This window comes from Pangasianodon hypophthalmus, chromosome 3 (genome assembly GCF_027358585.1).
Source record: "Pangasianodon hypophthalmus isolate fPanHyp1 chromosome 3, fPanHyp1.pri, whole genome shotgun sequence".
NCBI classification, from domain to species: domain Eukaryota; kingdom Metazoa; phylum Chordata; class Actinopteri; order Siluriformes; family Pangasiidae; genus Pangasianodon; species Pangasianodon hypophthalmus.
In genome coordinates this window covers 6,977,076-6,995,898 of record NC_069712.1, presented here as the reverse complement: position 1 = coordinate 6,995,898, position 18,823 = coordinate 6,977,076, and the positions used below count along the sequence as shown (strand labels likewise).

Genomic DNA, 18,823 nt, shown 5'->3' with positions numbered 1-18,823 from the left:
TTTTTAATTTTTATCTCAGTTTGGCCTACAAAAAGATTTACACACAACATAAAGAGAAATGAGGCCCAACGTCTATTGTTAAAAGTGCTATACAAATAAAATATAATTGAATTAAATGTGAAATTAAAAAAATACACATAAAAGTCTGGAAAAATCAGTTACATTCCTGTTTCTGCTGAAACTTTATTCACAAGTTAATAAAGCTGCACAAAAATACACTTTTGCAGTACAATAACTGAAAGTGAAGAGCACATATTCATACAACTGCAATGGAGTCATGCAATGGTAAAGTAGTAAAAGGTACAGTGACTGTCTTACATTTTATTTAATATGTTCACATTTTATTTCAAGAGAGCATGGAGTGATGATGATGATGATGGAGTGATACATTACTTGTAGGGATGATGAGTTGATTCCTGCAGAATTTTAAAATCACCACATTTCCCCTGGTCGAATACAATCAGTTAATGTCAAAAGGGTTTAAGAATGAACTGAACTGGACAGAGCTTCACAAAATCAACAGTAGAGCAACCGTCACATTAAACACTCTCTCTACCAGTTAAACTGATTGGATTAAAGCACTGGAAGCTGTGCATTAAATGTACAGAGTGGTAGAGTTTAGTACTGTGGGCTCAGTGAGGAAACAGGAACAGTAAAACGGGGTGAAAAACATGAGGAAGACGTATAACAAACCGGTTTCAACACTGAAAAATCCAGCTTGGTCTGAAAAGGTACCAGCTGCCAAAACACAGGCAGACCATCTGTGCCAGCTGCTAAGTGTTTGCAGAAAGGAAACCATTGTGAACTTTCTGTTACTGATCCTACTTTCTGTTACTGCTGCTCATGCTGCATCACAAGGCAGTGGGACGCTCTGAAGAAAGCGCTGTCCGCCCTCTTCTGCATACATGAGCTCACAGATGCTCATGATTGGCTTAAGTCTTTGCGACTGACACATGGGGATTGACACATGGCCAATTTTGCTCTCTTGGACAGCTGTGGCATCGTCTGGTTTTTAACTTATGACAAGAGATTGAGCGCTTTTCTGTTGCACCACTCGAGCAGTTTAAACCATTTATTAATCACTTTAGTGAAGTAATACGGAGGCTGAAATATAACCAACCAGCTGGTAAAGATGGTCTACCAGTTTGTTCAGCTCAGACTGCGTTTTGCCAGATAGTAGCTGGTCAGTTTTGGATTAAACATCAAATCCAGTTGCATTCACCATCTATTTCTAGACATAATGACCTGTATATAAGAAAACAACAAAAATGGACAACAAAATAAATATTTGTTTTTATGGAGAAAAAAAAAATCTTGAATGCAGATTCTGTGCAACTGACATTAAAGAATTAATGACTGACTACAGTTGGGAAAAAAGTGAAGCTTTTTTTTGTACCAAAACATCTGTCAAATAACTTCACAGATAAGAGGGTCCTCAATCCAGAACTGGTTCACTGTTACAGTCTAATACACTTTAATAAAGCCAGACACATCTTCACATCTATACAACAGTGTGTGTATATATATATATATATGAATGTATATATAGATTTCTTGAAGATCAAAATATATAAATATTATTATATACAAAACATACAGTAAAAAACAAAACCTGTACCAAATGCACTTATGGAGACCGTTCTCTTACAAATGTGTTTGTGTATGAGCTCAAGCCATAAGTTCATATTTACGGAGTCTATATTAGTGTTTTAAACTATAAATCACTGTGCTCACATGGGGAGAGTTAACCACTGAAACAAAAAGGCACTAGATGAGCTGAACATTGTGCTAACAGTGGTCCAGATCAACTTAAAGTTAAGTTCATTGTGAGACGGTTTTGAACAGATAAAGTTGTGCGATTTTGGCAGAAGGTAGCAGAAGCTAGCTATTTCCTTCAGTGCAAAACCACACCCCCAAAAAAACTCTTGGCTAAAACGTCTGAATTCTGGTGGAAGATGGGGATTTTTAAAAGACTTCCTGGCAGGTAAAGATGTTTCATCGTCCTCATTGGTTGAAACTTAATGGTCCACGGCACATCTTTCCCATTTCACCACTCATTCCAAACTCTACGAGCTGCGTGTAGCGGATACGTTACTGACAGCTGCTGAAATGTGAGGAGAAAGGCAGCAAATCTTAAATACTTTTAAAAACAGCTGTCTGCACCTTTAAGATGATTAAACATTTATCAGCTGCCCCTGGATAAGTGCAACATCACCCTGTTTGTTCCTATTCACTCAGCAATAACTTCAGTAAACGTTCAATGTGAATAAAACATCACAGAACAGTCTATGTGAATTTGATGGTTGTGATGCAGATACAGAAGCATCTGTGCTCTTGTATTGCTAATCAGCTGGTTACTAAAAAGTGCAAATGTATCCTAGTACAGTGTATAGCTGGGCTCTTTTTTATCTGATTATTAAAGGAATGTTGTTACAGGTTTGTACAGAGCAGCGCTAGTGACATACCTTATTTATAAAAAATAACGCCTGGTCACGTCTTAGTAAGGCGTGGGAAAGAGATAGTGGCCATGACTTAATTATCAAGTCCAATAATTTCAGATGATCAAAATGGTTCAGCCAAGCATCGAAATGACGAAGAAGCACTTTAAACCAAGGAAGCAAGAGACACAGAGAATCATCGTGACAAAGTGCAAGTGTACTTGACCCATCAAATGTGCATGAAAATAATAATAATAATAATTAAAAAAACCCTACTGTCTATTCACAGTTATAAAATATACACACTTCAAAACATTGTGAGGTAAAACTAGACAACCGCTCATATGGCAAACGATGGGCCACGTGGCATCACTGGTCTTGTTCAGTTTCAGAAATACTGATTAGGGCGCACATACTGGTCACTAAAGCACTGCTTTCATTCAGCAAAGCAGATCTGATGTACACTGGAATACTCCTAATGCAGTACTGTTCACACAAACTGCGTCACTGTCTCTCATCAGAACTACAAATTTACCGACCGTGTCTTTGTCTGAATACAAAGTTTTAGTCAAGTTAAATGTTAGTCTTTTTCTTTCTGTTCCCATAACACCCTGGACTTATTGCACTCTGGGATCCTCCTCCCACCTGGTCCACTGATTTTTTCCCCCCCAAACACCCCATCTCCTCCTCCTCCTCCTCCTCCGCCCTCTTTCACTTTCTCTCTTTCACTCTCTGTCCTTCAGTCATTCATGCCCAACGGCCGCTGGACACAAAGCTGCGGCTGAAGGAGAAGCTGACGTCCGAGCTCTTGTATTTGCCCCACGCGCCAAACGGCACCACGATGATTGTGCTGTTGTCCTCTGCGCCGTACTGCAAAACCTGAGAGAGGGAGTGCGTGAGTGAGTGAGAGAGAGAGAGAGAGAGAGAGAGAGAGAGAGAGAGTCAGCCATGCTAACTGTTGATACAACATTATCTGGTGTTTCCAGTAGCACTTGTATAAGAAAGCTGAGGGACTAAAGCATAAAACCAACATTGGAAAAGCTTTTCAGTGTCTTGAATGTCCAAAAAATTCAGCAGCCATTGACAATCTGCCTTCAGTAGAAATGTCTGATAAGATACGAATAAGATAATAAAAATTAAAAATATTACTTTTACATTATAAATAATTAATGGAAGACTAGTATTAACTTATAGTTGTGTTAGAGGTTGCATAGACAAAGTTGATTAATACACCCACTAGTCATTGATGCAGGGATGTCGACTCATTGGCTAGTCTACTACGACTACTCTGACCAATCCCGCCCAATCCAGAAGGAATTCTGACCAATCCTGCCCACTCCAGAAGGAATAGTGACCAATCACCCCATTCAGTAAGGAATTCTGACCAATCTCGTCTGCTTACAGTTATTTTCGCCACCTGTAATAATTTCTAATGAACTTAGTGTTTCCAAAAATACCTTCATCAATTAAACCACAGAGTCCCTGACCAGGGTAAAGCACTTACTAAGGATGAATAAATGAACAAATTATTAAATATCAATTTATAGATATGTGACCCTAATAGGGTAAATGCATCTTATTCTGTTTAGCAACCAATCAGAGGTGAGATCTGTTGAAGGCTTTTCTATAAATTAATCTGATTTTCTGTTCACCAAATTCTAAATGTGGCTTAAGTGAGAAATACTGCATTATATGAACAGATAGTGTCGTGTACACTGCTCTCAGACCTCAGGCCCGTACCTGTTCAGAGAGACGCTGTGCTGCCTCTTTGGGGTCGTTGCACTGGCTAATGACGTTACAGATCTCCTGGCTGTTCATGATGAAATTGATGCCGTCTGTGGTGAGTGCGAGGAAGGCGTCGTGTACGTGATGTAACTGCACAGTACAGTCGCTTATTTAAACACACACTTCAGCTGATGCATTTTATCATTAAACCAATTTCTGCAGAACAGCCACCTAAATCAACCAGAAAGCACACTCACCGAAATCCGCTTGGTCTCTGGTTCGGCGATGACACCTGTGTTTTTCAGGTCGAAGTCTCCGATGCTCCGCGTCATGGCCAGTCGCCCGTTTACGTGAGGTTGACCCAGACTGTTCCACGTCACCATTCCTCCACTCTTACGGATCCTACAACATATGGGCAGGCATACAAAAAAATTTGTGATTTGCATCTGAATTAAACCTGTCCAGTGTTTCAGGAGATACAATGCTATTACAATATGCAAATTAGGACATGTACTAAAACATTTAAACAAACTATTGTATTGTATACAAGATGCACCCTCCTAAATTTCACCTGCTTAGAGAAATAAAAAAACATATACACACACACACTGTATGTATGTACGTGTGTGTGTGTGTGTGTGTGTGTGTGTGTGTGTGTATATATATATATATATATATATATATATATATATATATATATATATATATATATATATATATATATATATATATATATATATACACACATATATATACATACAAACACACACACACACTTTTTGGCAATAGTGTACAGGGCAGCATCTACTTTATATAAACTCTCTGTGTATGTGTATATATATATATATATATATATATATATATATATATATATATATATATATATATATATATATATATATATATATATATATATATATATATAGGATAATAAGTGTAGCGTAATCGAAATATCTGTCTTTCTCAGACATGTTGAGAATGGAGGTTACAATTTGGTGATTTCTTATGTGTGTATATATGTGAGAATCCTGGGATGAACACAGGACAGTCTCATGGTCACAGCTGCAGACCTTAGGTACAAATCTACAGTATCCAAGTGAGATCATTCACTGAATCAAGAGTGAGACTTGGGCATAAACTGTTTAGGAAGTGCTCACGGTTTTAGCTCCATCTACTGGATGAAAACTCCAGTGGGTATTAAAATGAGGATTTCAGCTTCTCTTCTGGAGGCCCGCTACAGGGAAACCTTGAGGCTGTACAGAAAAATGCGACTCCAGAACCCAAACTATGACTCTTTGAAATGACACAGAGCACATTTCTCTAGTGCAGTACATTTATCTTTTATTAAGTTGGGTGTTAAAAGCAGTCTGAACTTTTTAACTCTTCTCATAGAGGACCTGCTAACACTCCATTCAATAATATACGGTCAAATGCAAAAAAAGTTTGCATGAAGATGCATCAAGACAAACTTAATTTAGAGCATAATTCAGAGAAAATTATTACGGAAAAAATTATTTGTTCATAGGAACTTCTATGGATGTCAATAATTGTGACATTTTTGGTAACTTTTTTCTTAGAATATATTTATCTCTATTACGTTTCTCTCCTATTTACAGTGCGAGATCACACTAACTAACCACACAGACATTTGTTCATAACCCAATTTTACAAATGGTGCCAATAATTCTCTACAGATGTGTAATACTGTACACTAGGGATGTAACCCTATGGGATGTATTCTTTTTATTGGCATCTGATTTCATCAGGACTGGGATCCCGCTGGACGCAACAAAAAATGTCATGCGAGCTGAAGCATGGTTTTTACTTTCATGCATGGCCAAGTGTGCGGTCAGATATGAAGCACAGGACAAACGAAGACCATACTCATTAACATGCATTTACGGTCTTCAATCATCCTTAGTAAATGCCTGGTCAGGGCCACGGTGGTTTAAATTAGGCTATTAGTTTGTGTATATTTTGGGAAATAGAACCAACTAGGCTACTAGAGAATATTTTGGGCAGGTACAAACAACCATAACTGTGCTAGCAGGATTGAAAATTAGAGGTTGAGGAACCGTCAGAGCCAAAGTTTAAAGATCATGCTAACCGTCATGGCATTTTCACCTCTGGGTTTTTCAATGTTTCCAGGGGCAGAGTGGTTAACAAAAAAAAAAAAAAACCCTTTTGGTTTAGGCCACACCTACCTCCGGTTTAAATCTGAATACAGACACAAATATGGATATGATATTTGAAGCACTAAACAGATTACATCCCTAGGATACACAGAGTAATGGGCTATAATAGGAGAAACTGTTGTGTGTTCCGTATTTGGTTAAACTGATTGAGACTGTAGGTCTCGACTGTAGGACTATTGATTGAGACTATCATTGTTTAATGTTAGGCTATTTACAGGTTTTACAGGTCTTAGCTATAAGTGGGCAATGGCAGATTACACACTGAATATACTATTAAAAGGAAAATAAAAATTACCATTATAATGGAATTAAGAACTATTGCATTAGAGCACCATGTAGCACTGGTGGCCATCCCTCACCTCTCTTTCTCATCCTTCCTCTCAGGTGTGTGGTCCACAGTGAGTTTGAGCGCTTTGCCCTTCCGGCAGAGCATGGCACGACTGTCGCCCACGCTGGCCACCAACAGTTCGATGCCGTCTCTCAGCAGCGCCACCGTAGCCGTGGTGCCTGCGCTTAGCACCGAGGCTGTAAAGCACCAAAGACAGAGCCCAAGAGTTAAATCTGAGAGGGTGGGATACGCGATAATGCTGCACTGAACACGGCATGATTTAAAAATCATGCACTCGCTGAGAGTTACTGCAGTGTAGACACACAAAACACACATCACACTGTTGTATTTAAATACACTGCTGTATTCACACAGACTCTACTCTCTCTCTCACACACAGCTTTGATGAACTCCATAGAAAAATACAAGGAGAGAGGAAGTGTTCAGGGATACTTCCAAAAGAGAGGATGGGGGGGAAAAAAACATTAAACATGCAGGATAAAGCAGTGTTTTTGGCAGGGCTATGAGAGATATGAGAGAAAGAAAAGAACATAAAAGAAAAGTACAAGTACAGCATGCCAAACTGGAGAGGTACTGAGAGAGTCTGAGAGGAAGAATGGGAATTTTTTATTCAATCAAAAATACCTGCAGCTGTAGTAAAAATGTATCTTCTTAAAATAAAAAATTTAAAAAAAAAAGGTGTTAAATCTCACTAACTTCCTGCTCTCTACATAACACACAGTGACCTTGTGGGTGAGATGGAAAAAGCAGTAGTAAAACAAGTTGAAGATAAATCAGCATAAATTATGTAAGGTGAGCTATTAGCTGACTAGAGGTCTCACAGGCTAATGCACTTTCAAGGACAGTGGTGTTTGTTTTAATAGAAGTTTTCATTTTCTGAGGTTTCAGTAGGAAAATGGCTATGTGCTTTTTTTAATCCAATATATAGCATATGCGTGTGTGTGTGTGTGTGTGTGTGTGTGTATGCATGTACATATATACAGTCCCCTCTGAAAGTACTGGAACACCAAGGCCAATTCTTCTGTTCTTGCTATACACTGAAGACATCTGGGTTTGAGTTTAAAAGATGAATATGAGACAATAGAATTTCAGCTAGCTTTTCCTGATATTTACATCTAGATGTGTTAAACAACTTAGAACATGGCACCATTGGGGGCAGACCACCCCAGTTTTAGGTGAGCAGAAGTATTGGAACAGATATTTTTTTAATTTACTTTTAAGACTCACACTTAATATTTGGTTGCATATCCCTGGTTGCAATAACTGCATCAAGCCGACGACCCACTGACATCACCAAACTGTTGCATTCTTCTTTTGTTATGTTGTTCCAGGCTTGTACCACGGCCAGTTGTTGTTTGTTTTGGGGGGTTTCTCCCAGTCTCCTCTTCAGGAGGTGAAATGCTGCTCAATTGGGTTAAGGTCTGGTGATTGACTTGGCCAGTTTATGTTGGCAGTGTGTTTTGGGTCATTGTCTTGCTGCGTGATGAAGTTCCTCCCAATTAGATTGGATGCATTTTCTCTGTAAACTGGCAGACAGAATGTTTCTGTAGACTTCTGAAATCATAAGTTACATCATCAATAACGATTAGCGAGTCCGTTTCAGAAGCAGCCACGCAAGCCCAAGCCATGACACTACCTCCACTGTGCTTGACCGATGAGCTCATATGTTTTGGATCATGAGCAGATCCTTTCTATTTCCACACTTTGTCCTTTCCTTCACTTTGTTAGAGGATAATCTTGGATCCTGAACTTTTGTGGATCGCCTCTTTGCAAATTCCAATCTGGCCTTCTGATTCTTACTACTTAGAAGTTTGAGCAGTTTGCATCTTTTGGTATGGCCTCTATATTTCAGCTCTCGAAGTCTTCTCCGAACGATGGATTGTGATACCTTCACCCCTGCCCTGTGAAGGTTGTTGGTCAGGTCACTGACTGCTGTTTTTGGGTTTTTCTTCACAGTTTATGTTTGTCATCACCTGTTGTTTTCCTTGGCCAATCTGCTCGATGTCTAGTTGTTAGTACACCAGTGTTTTCTTTCTTTTGCAGGACATTACAAATTGCTGCGTTGGCTATGCATTCTCTCAAACACAGACTCTGGTCTTCATGTTGGTTTATCCTTTTTAACAGCAAATGCAGTCTTCACAGGCAAAACCCAGGGCTCAAACCAAGAGTAGACACTCAGAGCTATTAACTGTTGAAACAATCGATCTAAAAGGGTACACCTGGGCAACAAGAATCACATGTCGGTCACAAGTTCCAATATTTCTGATGACTTGAAAAATGGGTGGGTTCAAACAAAAGGTGCCATGTTCTAAGTTGTTTAACACATCTACGTGTAAATATAAGGAAACGAAAGCTGAAATTCTGCTCTGTTGTGTCATATTCATCTTTTGTTCTCAAACCTAACAATGAGATCCCATACATGCTTTGTGAACCATGGCTTCAGCAGTTGGATGAAACCAAGAAGATATCAAGAAAATCCTGGTTAATTGGTCAATTCTGAGCACAGTCACATGCCCCATTATAAAAGGGTGTGCACACTTGTGCAACCAGGTTAATGTAATTCTTTTCTCTTTTTCCTCCCTAAACCATTTCTATTTGTTTTTCGTTTGAGTTTTGTTGGCTCCTATTTCAAAATAAAGGTTGAAAAAGGTCTGACATGACTTCTCTTGGTTTAATTTTTTACATCACAAAAACCTGTAACCTCTTTAAGAGGAGTGTGTAGACTTCCTATATCTACTGTATAGCCTATGTGTATCTAATAAAGTAACAACTCAGTGCAAATTCTTTCTTCAGTATTCACTGTGTGAAAAAGACAACAAAAACACAACTTTGGTCATCACTTTAGCTTTTTTTCGATAATGTGTGGACAAACAGGAAGTAGCTAGAGAGACTTGGAGGAAGAGAGAGATTCAGAAAGAAAGGGAGAGAAAGTTGAGGAACCTTCCAGAAGCCCACGCAAGGACCCGCTGGACCAATCTAGCTCCTCGCCTTCCAAAAAGGTAGCGCAGAGCTGCCGCTCTTATGGGTTCTTAGCTGGGTCCGCAGCTGTCATAACACGCACACACACACAAAGGGCAAGGTTGTACATTGCAGGCACTAAGGCCATGATCGGGCCACACAGTACAACAGTGACATGGTGAGGGTTAATTATACCTAACGTTTCGACTTGCAGGGCTTGTATAGGGCTATTCTGTAGCTTTTGAAGACTAACTAGATTAAGCAATAATGAAAAGTATACACTTTCACTCTTTAAGGTAGAACGTTTAATATTAAAAATACACTATTCTAAACATAGCTTTCACAGCATTAGTGAGGAAGGACAACTGTGTGAAGCCAAACTATTTCTATAAATAGAAATTATATGCATTCACTTATGCCACAATCAAAAGACGCAACACTTGAGTTGCACAGTTTGTCTCCATTCATTGCCTTTTTTGTATTACATATGACATTATTAGGCTTACAAAATTTCTCTTGGCATGGTGTCAGAGGAATCTACAGCCAGGTCCATAAATATTTGGATACTGACAAAGTTGTTGTTATTTCAGCTGTCTACCAAGATATATAGGAGTTGAAATTCAATGATTAATATTTATTGATAAAAGATTTTCAGCTTTAATTTGAGGGTGTTTATATCCAAATTGGGTGAACAGTGTAGGAATTACAGCACATTTTTATATGTTGTCCTCCTTTCTATGGGACCGAAAGTAATTGGATAAACTAACAACCAGAAATTAAACTGTCATTTTTGATACTTGGTTGCAAATCTTTTGCAGTGATGTCTGGAACCCATAGACATCACAAGACGCTGTTTTCTTCCCTGGTAATGTCCTGCCAGGTCTTTGCTTCTTGTTCTTGCGGCATTTTGCCTTCAGCAAGTGAAATCCTTGTTCAATTGGATTCAGGTCAGGTGATTGACTTGGCCACTGCAGGACATTTCACTTCTTTGCCTTAAATATGTCTTGGGGTGATTTTGAAATATGCTTTGGGTCATTGTACATCTGCACTGTGAGGCACCATCCAATGAGTTTTGAAGCATTTGACCGAACCTGAGCAGATAATATAGCCCTATACACTTCACAATTCATTCTGCTACTTTCGGCAGTCACATCATTAATAAATACAAGGGAAACAGTTGCTGCCAAAGGAACTGTTTCCCTTGTATTTATTAATGATGTGACTGCTGAAAGTAGCAGGATGAATTGTGAAGTGTATAGGGCTATATTATCTGCACAGGTTCAGTCACACACACCATAAGATGAGGTGGTATGCTTTGGATCATGAGCTGTTCCTTTCCTTCTCCATACTCTTCTCAACTTCTCTTCTCAAGTTGACCCTTATCTCATCTGTTCATAGAATGCTGTTGCAGAACTGGACTGGCTTTTTTAAATGTGTTTTTAGCAAACTCTAATCTGGTCTTCCTGTATTTGAGTCTTGTTAAAAGCTTGTGTATTCACCCTCGGTATTTACTCTGGTGAAGTCTTCTCTTGATTGTTGACTTGGAAGGTGTTCTTGATCTGCCCAACTGTTGTGAAGGGAAAGAATTCTTCATTCTCATCCAAGGTTTTTTGATATCTCTCTGATGTTTTTTTTATTTATTTATTTTTTTAATTTTCAGCCTAATGATGGCCTGCTGCACCGGTGATGACAGCTCTTTGGACTTCATACTGAGAGTTAACAGCAACAGATTCCAATTGCAAATGGCACACTTGAAATCTACTCTAGACCTTTTATTTATTTGTAGGTGAAATAATGAAGGAATAACACACCCCTGGTTATGGAACAGCTGAAAAGCCAATTGTCCAATCACTGGTCCTTAAAAAAGGGGGGGGGCCATATATAAACAAATGCTGTAATTCCTACACTGTTCACCTGATTTGGATGTAAATACCCCCAAATTAAAGCTGTAAGTCTGCACTTTGAGCTTACATTCATTATTATTTTAACTCCTATATACTGTAACAGACGGAAAAAATAAAAATAACTTTGCCAATTTCCAATTATTTATGGACCTGAGTGTAAATGTAGAAAATAAACCACTATGGCACAATGAGGTGTATCTTTATAGTATAATATTAAGCTGAAGACCTAAACTGGTTAACTGGTTAACTAATAACTAAAGTAGACACTAATTCCTCAACCTGGCAAGCGCCACTGAAATCCCACTCCAGCAGATTAAACAGTAGTGAGGTTACCTACCATCTGCACATAAGTGAAGGTGCTTCTCTAATGCTTTGTCCACGTTTAGAAACGCATTTGTCAGGACGACCTCTAGGTTGTCCTCTTTTGCCATGAGTTCTCTGTAAACAAGTGCATTAAACATAATACAATGAGTCTATATCAACACAACGCTTCAGAATGATTATATTCACATGTCCTATGCGGGTCAAAATGACCCAGCTGACATCTTTAATAAACACTTAAAGCTTGATAATTACTTTAATAAACATGACAGACTAATTTATATTACAGAAACTATATTTAGGTAATATAATTTAAAAAACAAAACAAAACAAAAAACCCCAATGGTTTCTTCTTCATCTCAAACTAAATATTGGAAAGGGGTTACGCAGGCCTGTTTCCAGAAATACGGCTGTTACTGCCAATTATCACAATAAATACAAGATATATTGGGTATTTAAAATATATTTTACAAACACACTGCCAATGATAAGTTTTTCAACCTCCTATATTTTAGCATTTTTCTTTAAAAAGTACCTCATTTAATCTCTAAAATTGGAAATTCTAACCAAGAAATAGGTATAAGTGAATCAAGAAATGTTTATTATTAAATGTTCAGTGAATTGATCATTGTTAAAAATAACTATTTTATCAGAACAATCTAGATCTATAGCTTTCCTTAATAAGTACTATTCTGTACAATTTTCTTTGGCCTGTACCAGTAATAGTCATTAACTTGTATTGTACCACAGCGCTGCCGAATTTCTTAAATCTGATTGGTCAGAAAGTGGATTCAAAAGTCAATACGTTTTCCGCCATGGGAAAGTCTTCAGGACAGAATGCTTTGTGGTCTCTCGGTAATCACTGGCAAACTGCTGTGGTATAAGAGGAATAAAACACTTCGGAATGTGCTGTTATAAGAAAATCACCAATGTAAGGGCGGTAACAGTAACGGCGTCATCGTTACTGATTACGGCGTCACTGATGTGTGTGTGTTCAAAAACTTTTGACTGGCAGTATATATTTCTCAAAATTGAAAAGTGATGGACCGAGTTAATAAAATACTCAATCCAAGACAAGGGACGGTGTTTTGAGATTTGAGGATGATTAAAAGGAAATCGCTACCTCAGTGGAAACACTTACTTAATATGCTGCTCCATGTACTTATGGCAAAAGTCAGCAGCCTGAGCGCCACCATGGCCATCGAACACAGCAAAGTAAAGGATGTTGTCAGTCATTTGCGAGACCTGATAACGGTCCTCGTTCTCTTTGCGCTGGCCGATCTGTGAGGCGTAGCCCACCTTGGACAAGCTGACTTTGGGGATGGGTTTGCCGTAGCGGATGCTGGATGGCAGCAGAATCGGCTCGTCGATGCGATTGTCCCAAATGCCGAACGAGTCCCAGGTGGTGGGGCGTCCACTGCTGTCCGGGTCAAAGCGTGAGTTGCTGGCGCGGGTGCCTGACGGGCTGTGCAGTGCTCGCATCAGCTGGTCCTGAATAAGGTGGACTCTGTTTAGAACCATCCTGCGGCACACGCGCGACCCGCCTTGCGAGGCCAGCTGCATGAGAACCGCCACAGACATAGCTCAAAAACAGACTGTGAAATACCAAACGGTCCAAAAAAGCTCCTTTAAATACTAATCAAACCAGACTGATCCAGATACAGCAGCAGTAAGTAGGTCAGGGTCTCCTGAAATAATCCACAAGTTTCCTGAAAAACAGAAAAAGGGCTACAGTTTAAAACATGTAAACAAATGAACTAAGCCAGGCACACAGGCCTGAAAGGGACGTTTGATGATTTTAGATAAAAATATGCAGGTTATAGTTTTAGTAGTACTTCTAGGCCAATAATAATAATGTAATTTCAAAATACAGAAATACAGTGATCCTGGTTCCTTTTTCTTTCCATAAAATGTCCCTGAGGAGTTCTGGGATGGCATGTATAGTTTCTAGAACAGAAAAAGAGTAAGACAGATATGCAAAAACCCTAGAAGCACATGGCCTAAAAAACAGAAACAACATGGTTAATGTTTATGTGAAAATTCAGTATGAACAGCCTGGCATTTTTGCATGTATTAGCTCAGTATGAAGCCAGTACAAAGTCTTAAAGCTGGTGAATGGTGGGGTATATACACTTGTATGGCTATATATGGCTATACTATATACAGCTGCAGTTCTGTTCTGAAGTGATGGTGATCACTGACAATAATACCAGCATAAAAAGATTAAATTATTTGAATATTTTATACACCGATATTTTGAAATATTCAAGATTTCCAACAAATGTATGATGTCAACTGCCAAAATTAATAATCATTTATCTAATTTGTTCTTGTATATATTTCTGTGCTCTTGTTTTCCCCAAGCTAAGAGCTTACTGTATAACCTTGGTAAGAACATAAGTACATGTATAACCATGCGTAAGTGATGCATAACCAGAAACAAACATGGCTAAGACTGCAGAGGGTGGGCTCACTATCTCACACGTCGGTTACGTCAGTGAGTATGGAGGAGGTTCAGCTAGAAGGTCAAACTAGAAAATGTTTGTCAGTCAACATTAAAGAACAAATGAACTCAGACAAGCATACCATGATCTTTTGTGAATTAAACACCATACAACAGAAAAAGCCAAAGCAAGCAGAGCCAAAGCAAAATAAATACTGATTTGAAGTAATTTTTTTTTTCGTATTGTTACAAAATATCCCAAATATCGTGATATTTTCGGAAGGCCATATCACCAGTTCCTACTTCTCAGTAAGAACCCTAGAGTCTCTTTTCTGCAGGGCTTGAAAGTAACAACCAGCATTCACTTCAGTATGCTTATATATAGATGTAAGTCTAAATGTGACTTATGGCATGTTCTTGGCACATGAATGACAGGACCTGTAAATTTTACTGTGCTTTACTATACTTCACCCAGCTAAAGCCTCAAAAGCTTTCAGCAAGGTGAAAAGTAGCTTTTTTACAGTGTCACGGTTGGTCACTGTTGACTTTTTAAAACTTACTTAAAATGCATTTCTGTTACCATCTCCTCATTTTTTATCCAAGTTCCTTACTCTTCTGGTTCTCATTCCTTTAGTGTCTGGATACGACTCCACAAAAATTTCAAAACCTCCTCCCTCTGGACTGAAATCCTACTACAGCAACCTGCATTTCTCTGTACAGGGGACGTGACTACACTGAACACCCTTTAATCTGTTGTAAACAAGTTACATTGCTACCTCGGCTATGTTCCTAACTTTATCACACATGACAGCTATCAAACACAAAGAAGAACATGGCATTGCTGACCTTTTGGCTAAGCAGCGCTGCACACTGACCTTTTGGCTAAGCACACCATCTTTCCCCACAGCCCCTCTCTCTTTCAGCTTATGATGACGACGTGAGAAATACAGGCTCAAAAATACCTTTCTAAGAAAGAAGCAGTTAAAGGATTTCATCTTTCTGTCATATATACAAAGATGTGCATAGAAATGTACAAAGATTTCATAATGAATTTTACTTTCATTAATACAGCTTATTTGTTTTTAAATGGTTAAATATAACTGATATTTTTGGATATGAATATCAAATATTCAAACTGTAATGGTTGGATTTCTTTCCTTTCAAACAGGGAGGAATCTGTATGAGGTCGCAGTTAAGTGACAGGCACTTCTTGGAGGCGGTTTCCCAACTCAGTACTCTTCAATTTCTTCTTTATACACCTTCAGGGCTTCTCCATCAGTAAGTGGAAGTAAAAGGCTCTTGTTAATTTCTTCTCTTCACACTCTGGCTTTAGACTCGGGATGGGTGCGGTCTCAAACGTGTGTAAGTTAGTCAAGCAGTGTATGTGTAAGTTAATGGGAAATTGAGAGTGCCTGCCATGTTTTTGGGAGGTGAGAGGAAACCAGAGAAGCCAGAGCAATCCCACGTAGACACATGGAAAATATGTGCAGAAACTCGACAGCTCAGGACCGAATCTGTGACTCTGGAGCTGTCATTACCACGTCTTATGTATCATATGATATGATACACTATATGGACAAACGTTTGTGGACACCTGACCATCACATCCATATGTGCTTGTTGAACATCCCATTCCAGATTTAGGCCCTTTTTGCTGTTATAATAACCTCCACTCTTCTGGGAAGGCTTTCCACTAGATTTTGGAGCGTGGCTGTGGGAATTTGTGTTCATTCAGCCACAAGAGCATTAGTGAGATCAGGCACTGATGTTGGTGAGGAGGTCTGGGGTTCAGTCAGTGTTCCAGTTCATCCCAAAGGTGTTCAGTGGGGTTGAGGTCAGGGCTCTGTGCAGGACACTCGAGTTCTTCCACTCCAACCTTAACACACCATGTCTTCAGGGAGCTCGCTTTGTGCACAGGAGCATTGTCATGCTGGAACAGGTTTGGACCTCTTCGTACCACTGAAGGGAAATTGTAATGCTACAGCATACAAAGACATTCTACACAGATGTGTGGTTTGTGGCACCTTGTGGCACTTTGAAGGAACACATTCACAGTACTGTGCAAAAGTCTTAGACACATGCAAAGAAACGCTGTAGAGCAAAGATGCCTTGAAAAATAATGAAATTAAATATTCCTACATTTTAAAAAATACTATAAAGAGCAGTAAAGAGTAACAAATAAAATAAAGTCAATATTTGGTGTGATGAGCCTTTGCTCTTAAAAAAAAATAATAATAATTTCAGGTATATTTTGTGCAGTTTTAATACGAAATGAGCTATAAGTGTTATTGAGCATCTTGCAGAAGCAGCCACAGTTCTTCTGGAGACTTTAACTGTCACACTTGCTTCTTATTTTTGCAGCGAAACCCAGCAGCCTTCATTGTTTTTTTAATCCGAAAAGTGCTCTCTTATTTATTATCCTGCTTTCTTTACTGCCATAAACAAACTAATTAAAAACTAATATTTATTTCGAATACTATAAAAACTAATATTTGGAAATCTAAAATGTTTTTGTAACGACTCGATAATGTAGAAGTCCAACCATCCATCCATCCGTTTTCTGCACCACTTTTCCTACACAGGGTCGCAGGGAGCCTGGAGCCTTTTCCATGGGACGACTTGAAGGCACGAGGCGGGGGACGCCCAGGACGGGGTGCCAATCCATCTCAGGGCACAATCGCACACACAAACACACACACCATGGACAATCTGGAAATACCAATCAGCCTACGACACATATCTTTGGACTGGGGAAGGAAACTGGATTACCTGGAGGAAACCCTGAAGCACGGGGAGAACACGCAAACTCGATGCACACAGGGCAGAGGCAGGATTCGAACCTGAACCCCAAACACCAGGGTCCATATAAGCCAGTATTACACATGTACTTTTCCATGTCGTGTTTACATTACGTGTCCACAAACTTTTGGCCACACAGTGTATTCATAAAAACACATTTTTATGTGAAATGTTTAATCACTTCTCAGTTAAAATAGGGGTGTTTTGTCAACTCTCCCAGTGCTTAATTAGTTTTTAAACTCAAATACATCATACATGATGTATGAAGGTTTGTCTGGATGAGGTGTGTGTGTGAGTGAGGTGTGTGTGTGTGTGTGTGTGTGGAGTGAAATACACCACCCCTTCTCTCTATAGGAGGCTAGGAGCTGCCCCTCCTTCTCCCTCATTCACACCGCTTTATACACAACCCCTTATTCACTTATTAACCACACCACCATTATTATTCACTTTATCAATCCTAATTCATCCTACAAGCTTAGAAAACATGATAAAATGTGAAACAAATCAGAAGAGAGTGTGTTTATATCTGAAGGAGACCCAATAACAAACCGGCTTAATGCGAATGACGCAACACTCTGGCTGTAGCTAAGCTATTAGCAAGCTAGTTTTTTTCCTCAACACAAACACTATCTCTGTGCTAACCTGTAATATTAATGCACCAGACACTTCAACACAATTTAAAACATGAGAAATATCCCAGTATCTGAATTCAGCAGCTAATGAAACTGTATTAAACGTCTGCTAATAATACCTGAGCTCTTTCACACCGTTAAACACCGAACATGGAAAAAATACCACAACGGATACCAGCTGTAACGCTACACACACCTTTCCTAAAATCACTCCCTTCATATTTAACCAGGGATAAAATAAAGAATGAAGTGAACTCACCTACACGCTCAAACTGCAACCCGCGGTGTTATTTGTTGTTAAGGAGAAACCCAAATGGCGAGAAGAGCTCCAGCTGCAGTCTGCGCCCACGATTAGCCACACCCACAGAGGCGGGACCACCGAGTATCATCCAATCACTGCGCTGGAAAAATATCACGCAGCCAATGAAAGTGATTCTGTCGTTCCAGCCTTTCAATCAATTCAATTTTTTTTTTTTTTTTTTTTTTTTAACTTTTTATTATTTTATTACATTTTATTTTAGCTTATCTCTGCTTTTGTATGCTTTATGTATTTTACTATTTGTTATCATTTGATTTTTTATTACTTGTTGCTAAAATGAAAGGCCTATTTAAATTAAGGGACTACATTCAGTAGGATTTCTCTGATTTACAATAAATAAATTAAAGGTAAAGCAAAGAATTTTATGCTTTTTATACATTTTTGGATTTTGGTTAATGTAAATAAGCTTAATACTATAGGACAGTAAAATAATACTTGACTATATATTTATGTTTTTGTTTTTATATATAATTTTTAATAATAAGTTAGTTCTTATATTATATTCTATTATATTATTAATTCATCTGGTAATCTTCAGTAACCACTTTGTCCTGGTTAGAGTCAGAGAGAATCTGGAGCCTAATTGGTTAATTAATTGGTTGATTAATTAATAATACAGTAATGATACAGAATTAATAAGTTAATTAATAGATTATTATATTATATTATATTATATTATATTATATTATATTATATTATATTATATCAAATTTTATTGGTCACATACACACACAGTCATA

General features: G+C 38.5%; 1 protein-coding gene across 2 annotated transcripts; it reads right to left on the bottom strand.

The window, feature by feature from the left end:
• Nucleotides 1–154: 154 nt before the first annotated feature.
• Nucleotides 155–18,151, bottom strand: ppm1kb (protein phosphatase, Mg2+/Mn2+ dependent 1Kb). Of its 2 annotated transcripts, none has more exons than XM_026935886.3 (7): nt 18,024–18,151; nt 13,032–13,599; nt 11,907–12,007; nt 6,718–6,883; nt 4,421–4,565; nt 4,179–4,313; nt 155–3,317 (listed from the first exon to the last, which is right to left on the bottom strand). In XM_026935886.3, the coding sequence occupies exons 2-7, from the start codon at nt 13,469–13,471 to the stop codon at nt 3,186–3,188; spliced, it is 1,119 nt and encodes a 372-aa protein (XP_026791687.1). In that variant the 5' UTR covers nt 13,472–13,599; nt 18,024–18,151; the 3' UTR covers nt 155–3,185. The 2 variants fall into 2 exon arrangements, with proteins under 2 accessions (XP_026791687.1, XP_026791695.1); XM_026935894.3 differs by having other exon boundaries at nt 18,028–18,126.
• Between the last annotated feature and the right edge of the window lie 672 nt (nt 18,152–18,823).

Bases quoted from the DNA above. Each gene is read 5' to 3' on its own strand.
- ppm1kb (XM_026935886.3), bottom strand. From the start codon at position 13,471: ATGTCTGTGGCGGTTCTCATGCAGCTGGCCTCGCAAGGCGGGTCGCGC. The intron at 6,884-11,906 runs GTAGGTAACCTC...GGTGCTTTACAG, and splicing joins CCTTCACTTATGTGCAGATG to CCTCGGTGCTAAGCGCAGGC. The intron at 4,314-4,420 runs GTGAGTGTGCTT...TGTACTGTGCAG, and splicing joins CAGAGACCAAGCGGATTTCG to TTACATCACGTACACGACGC.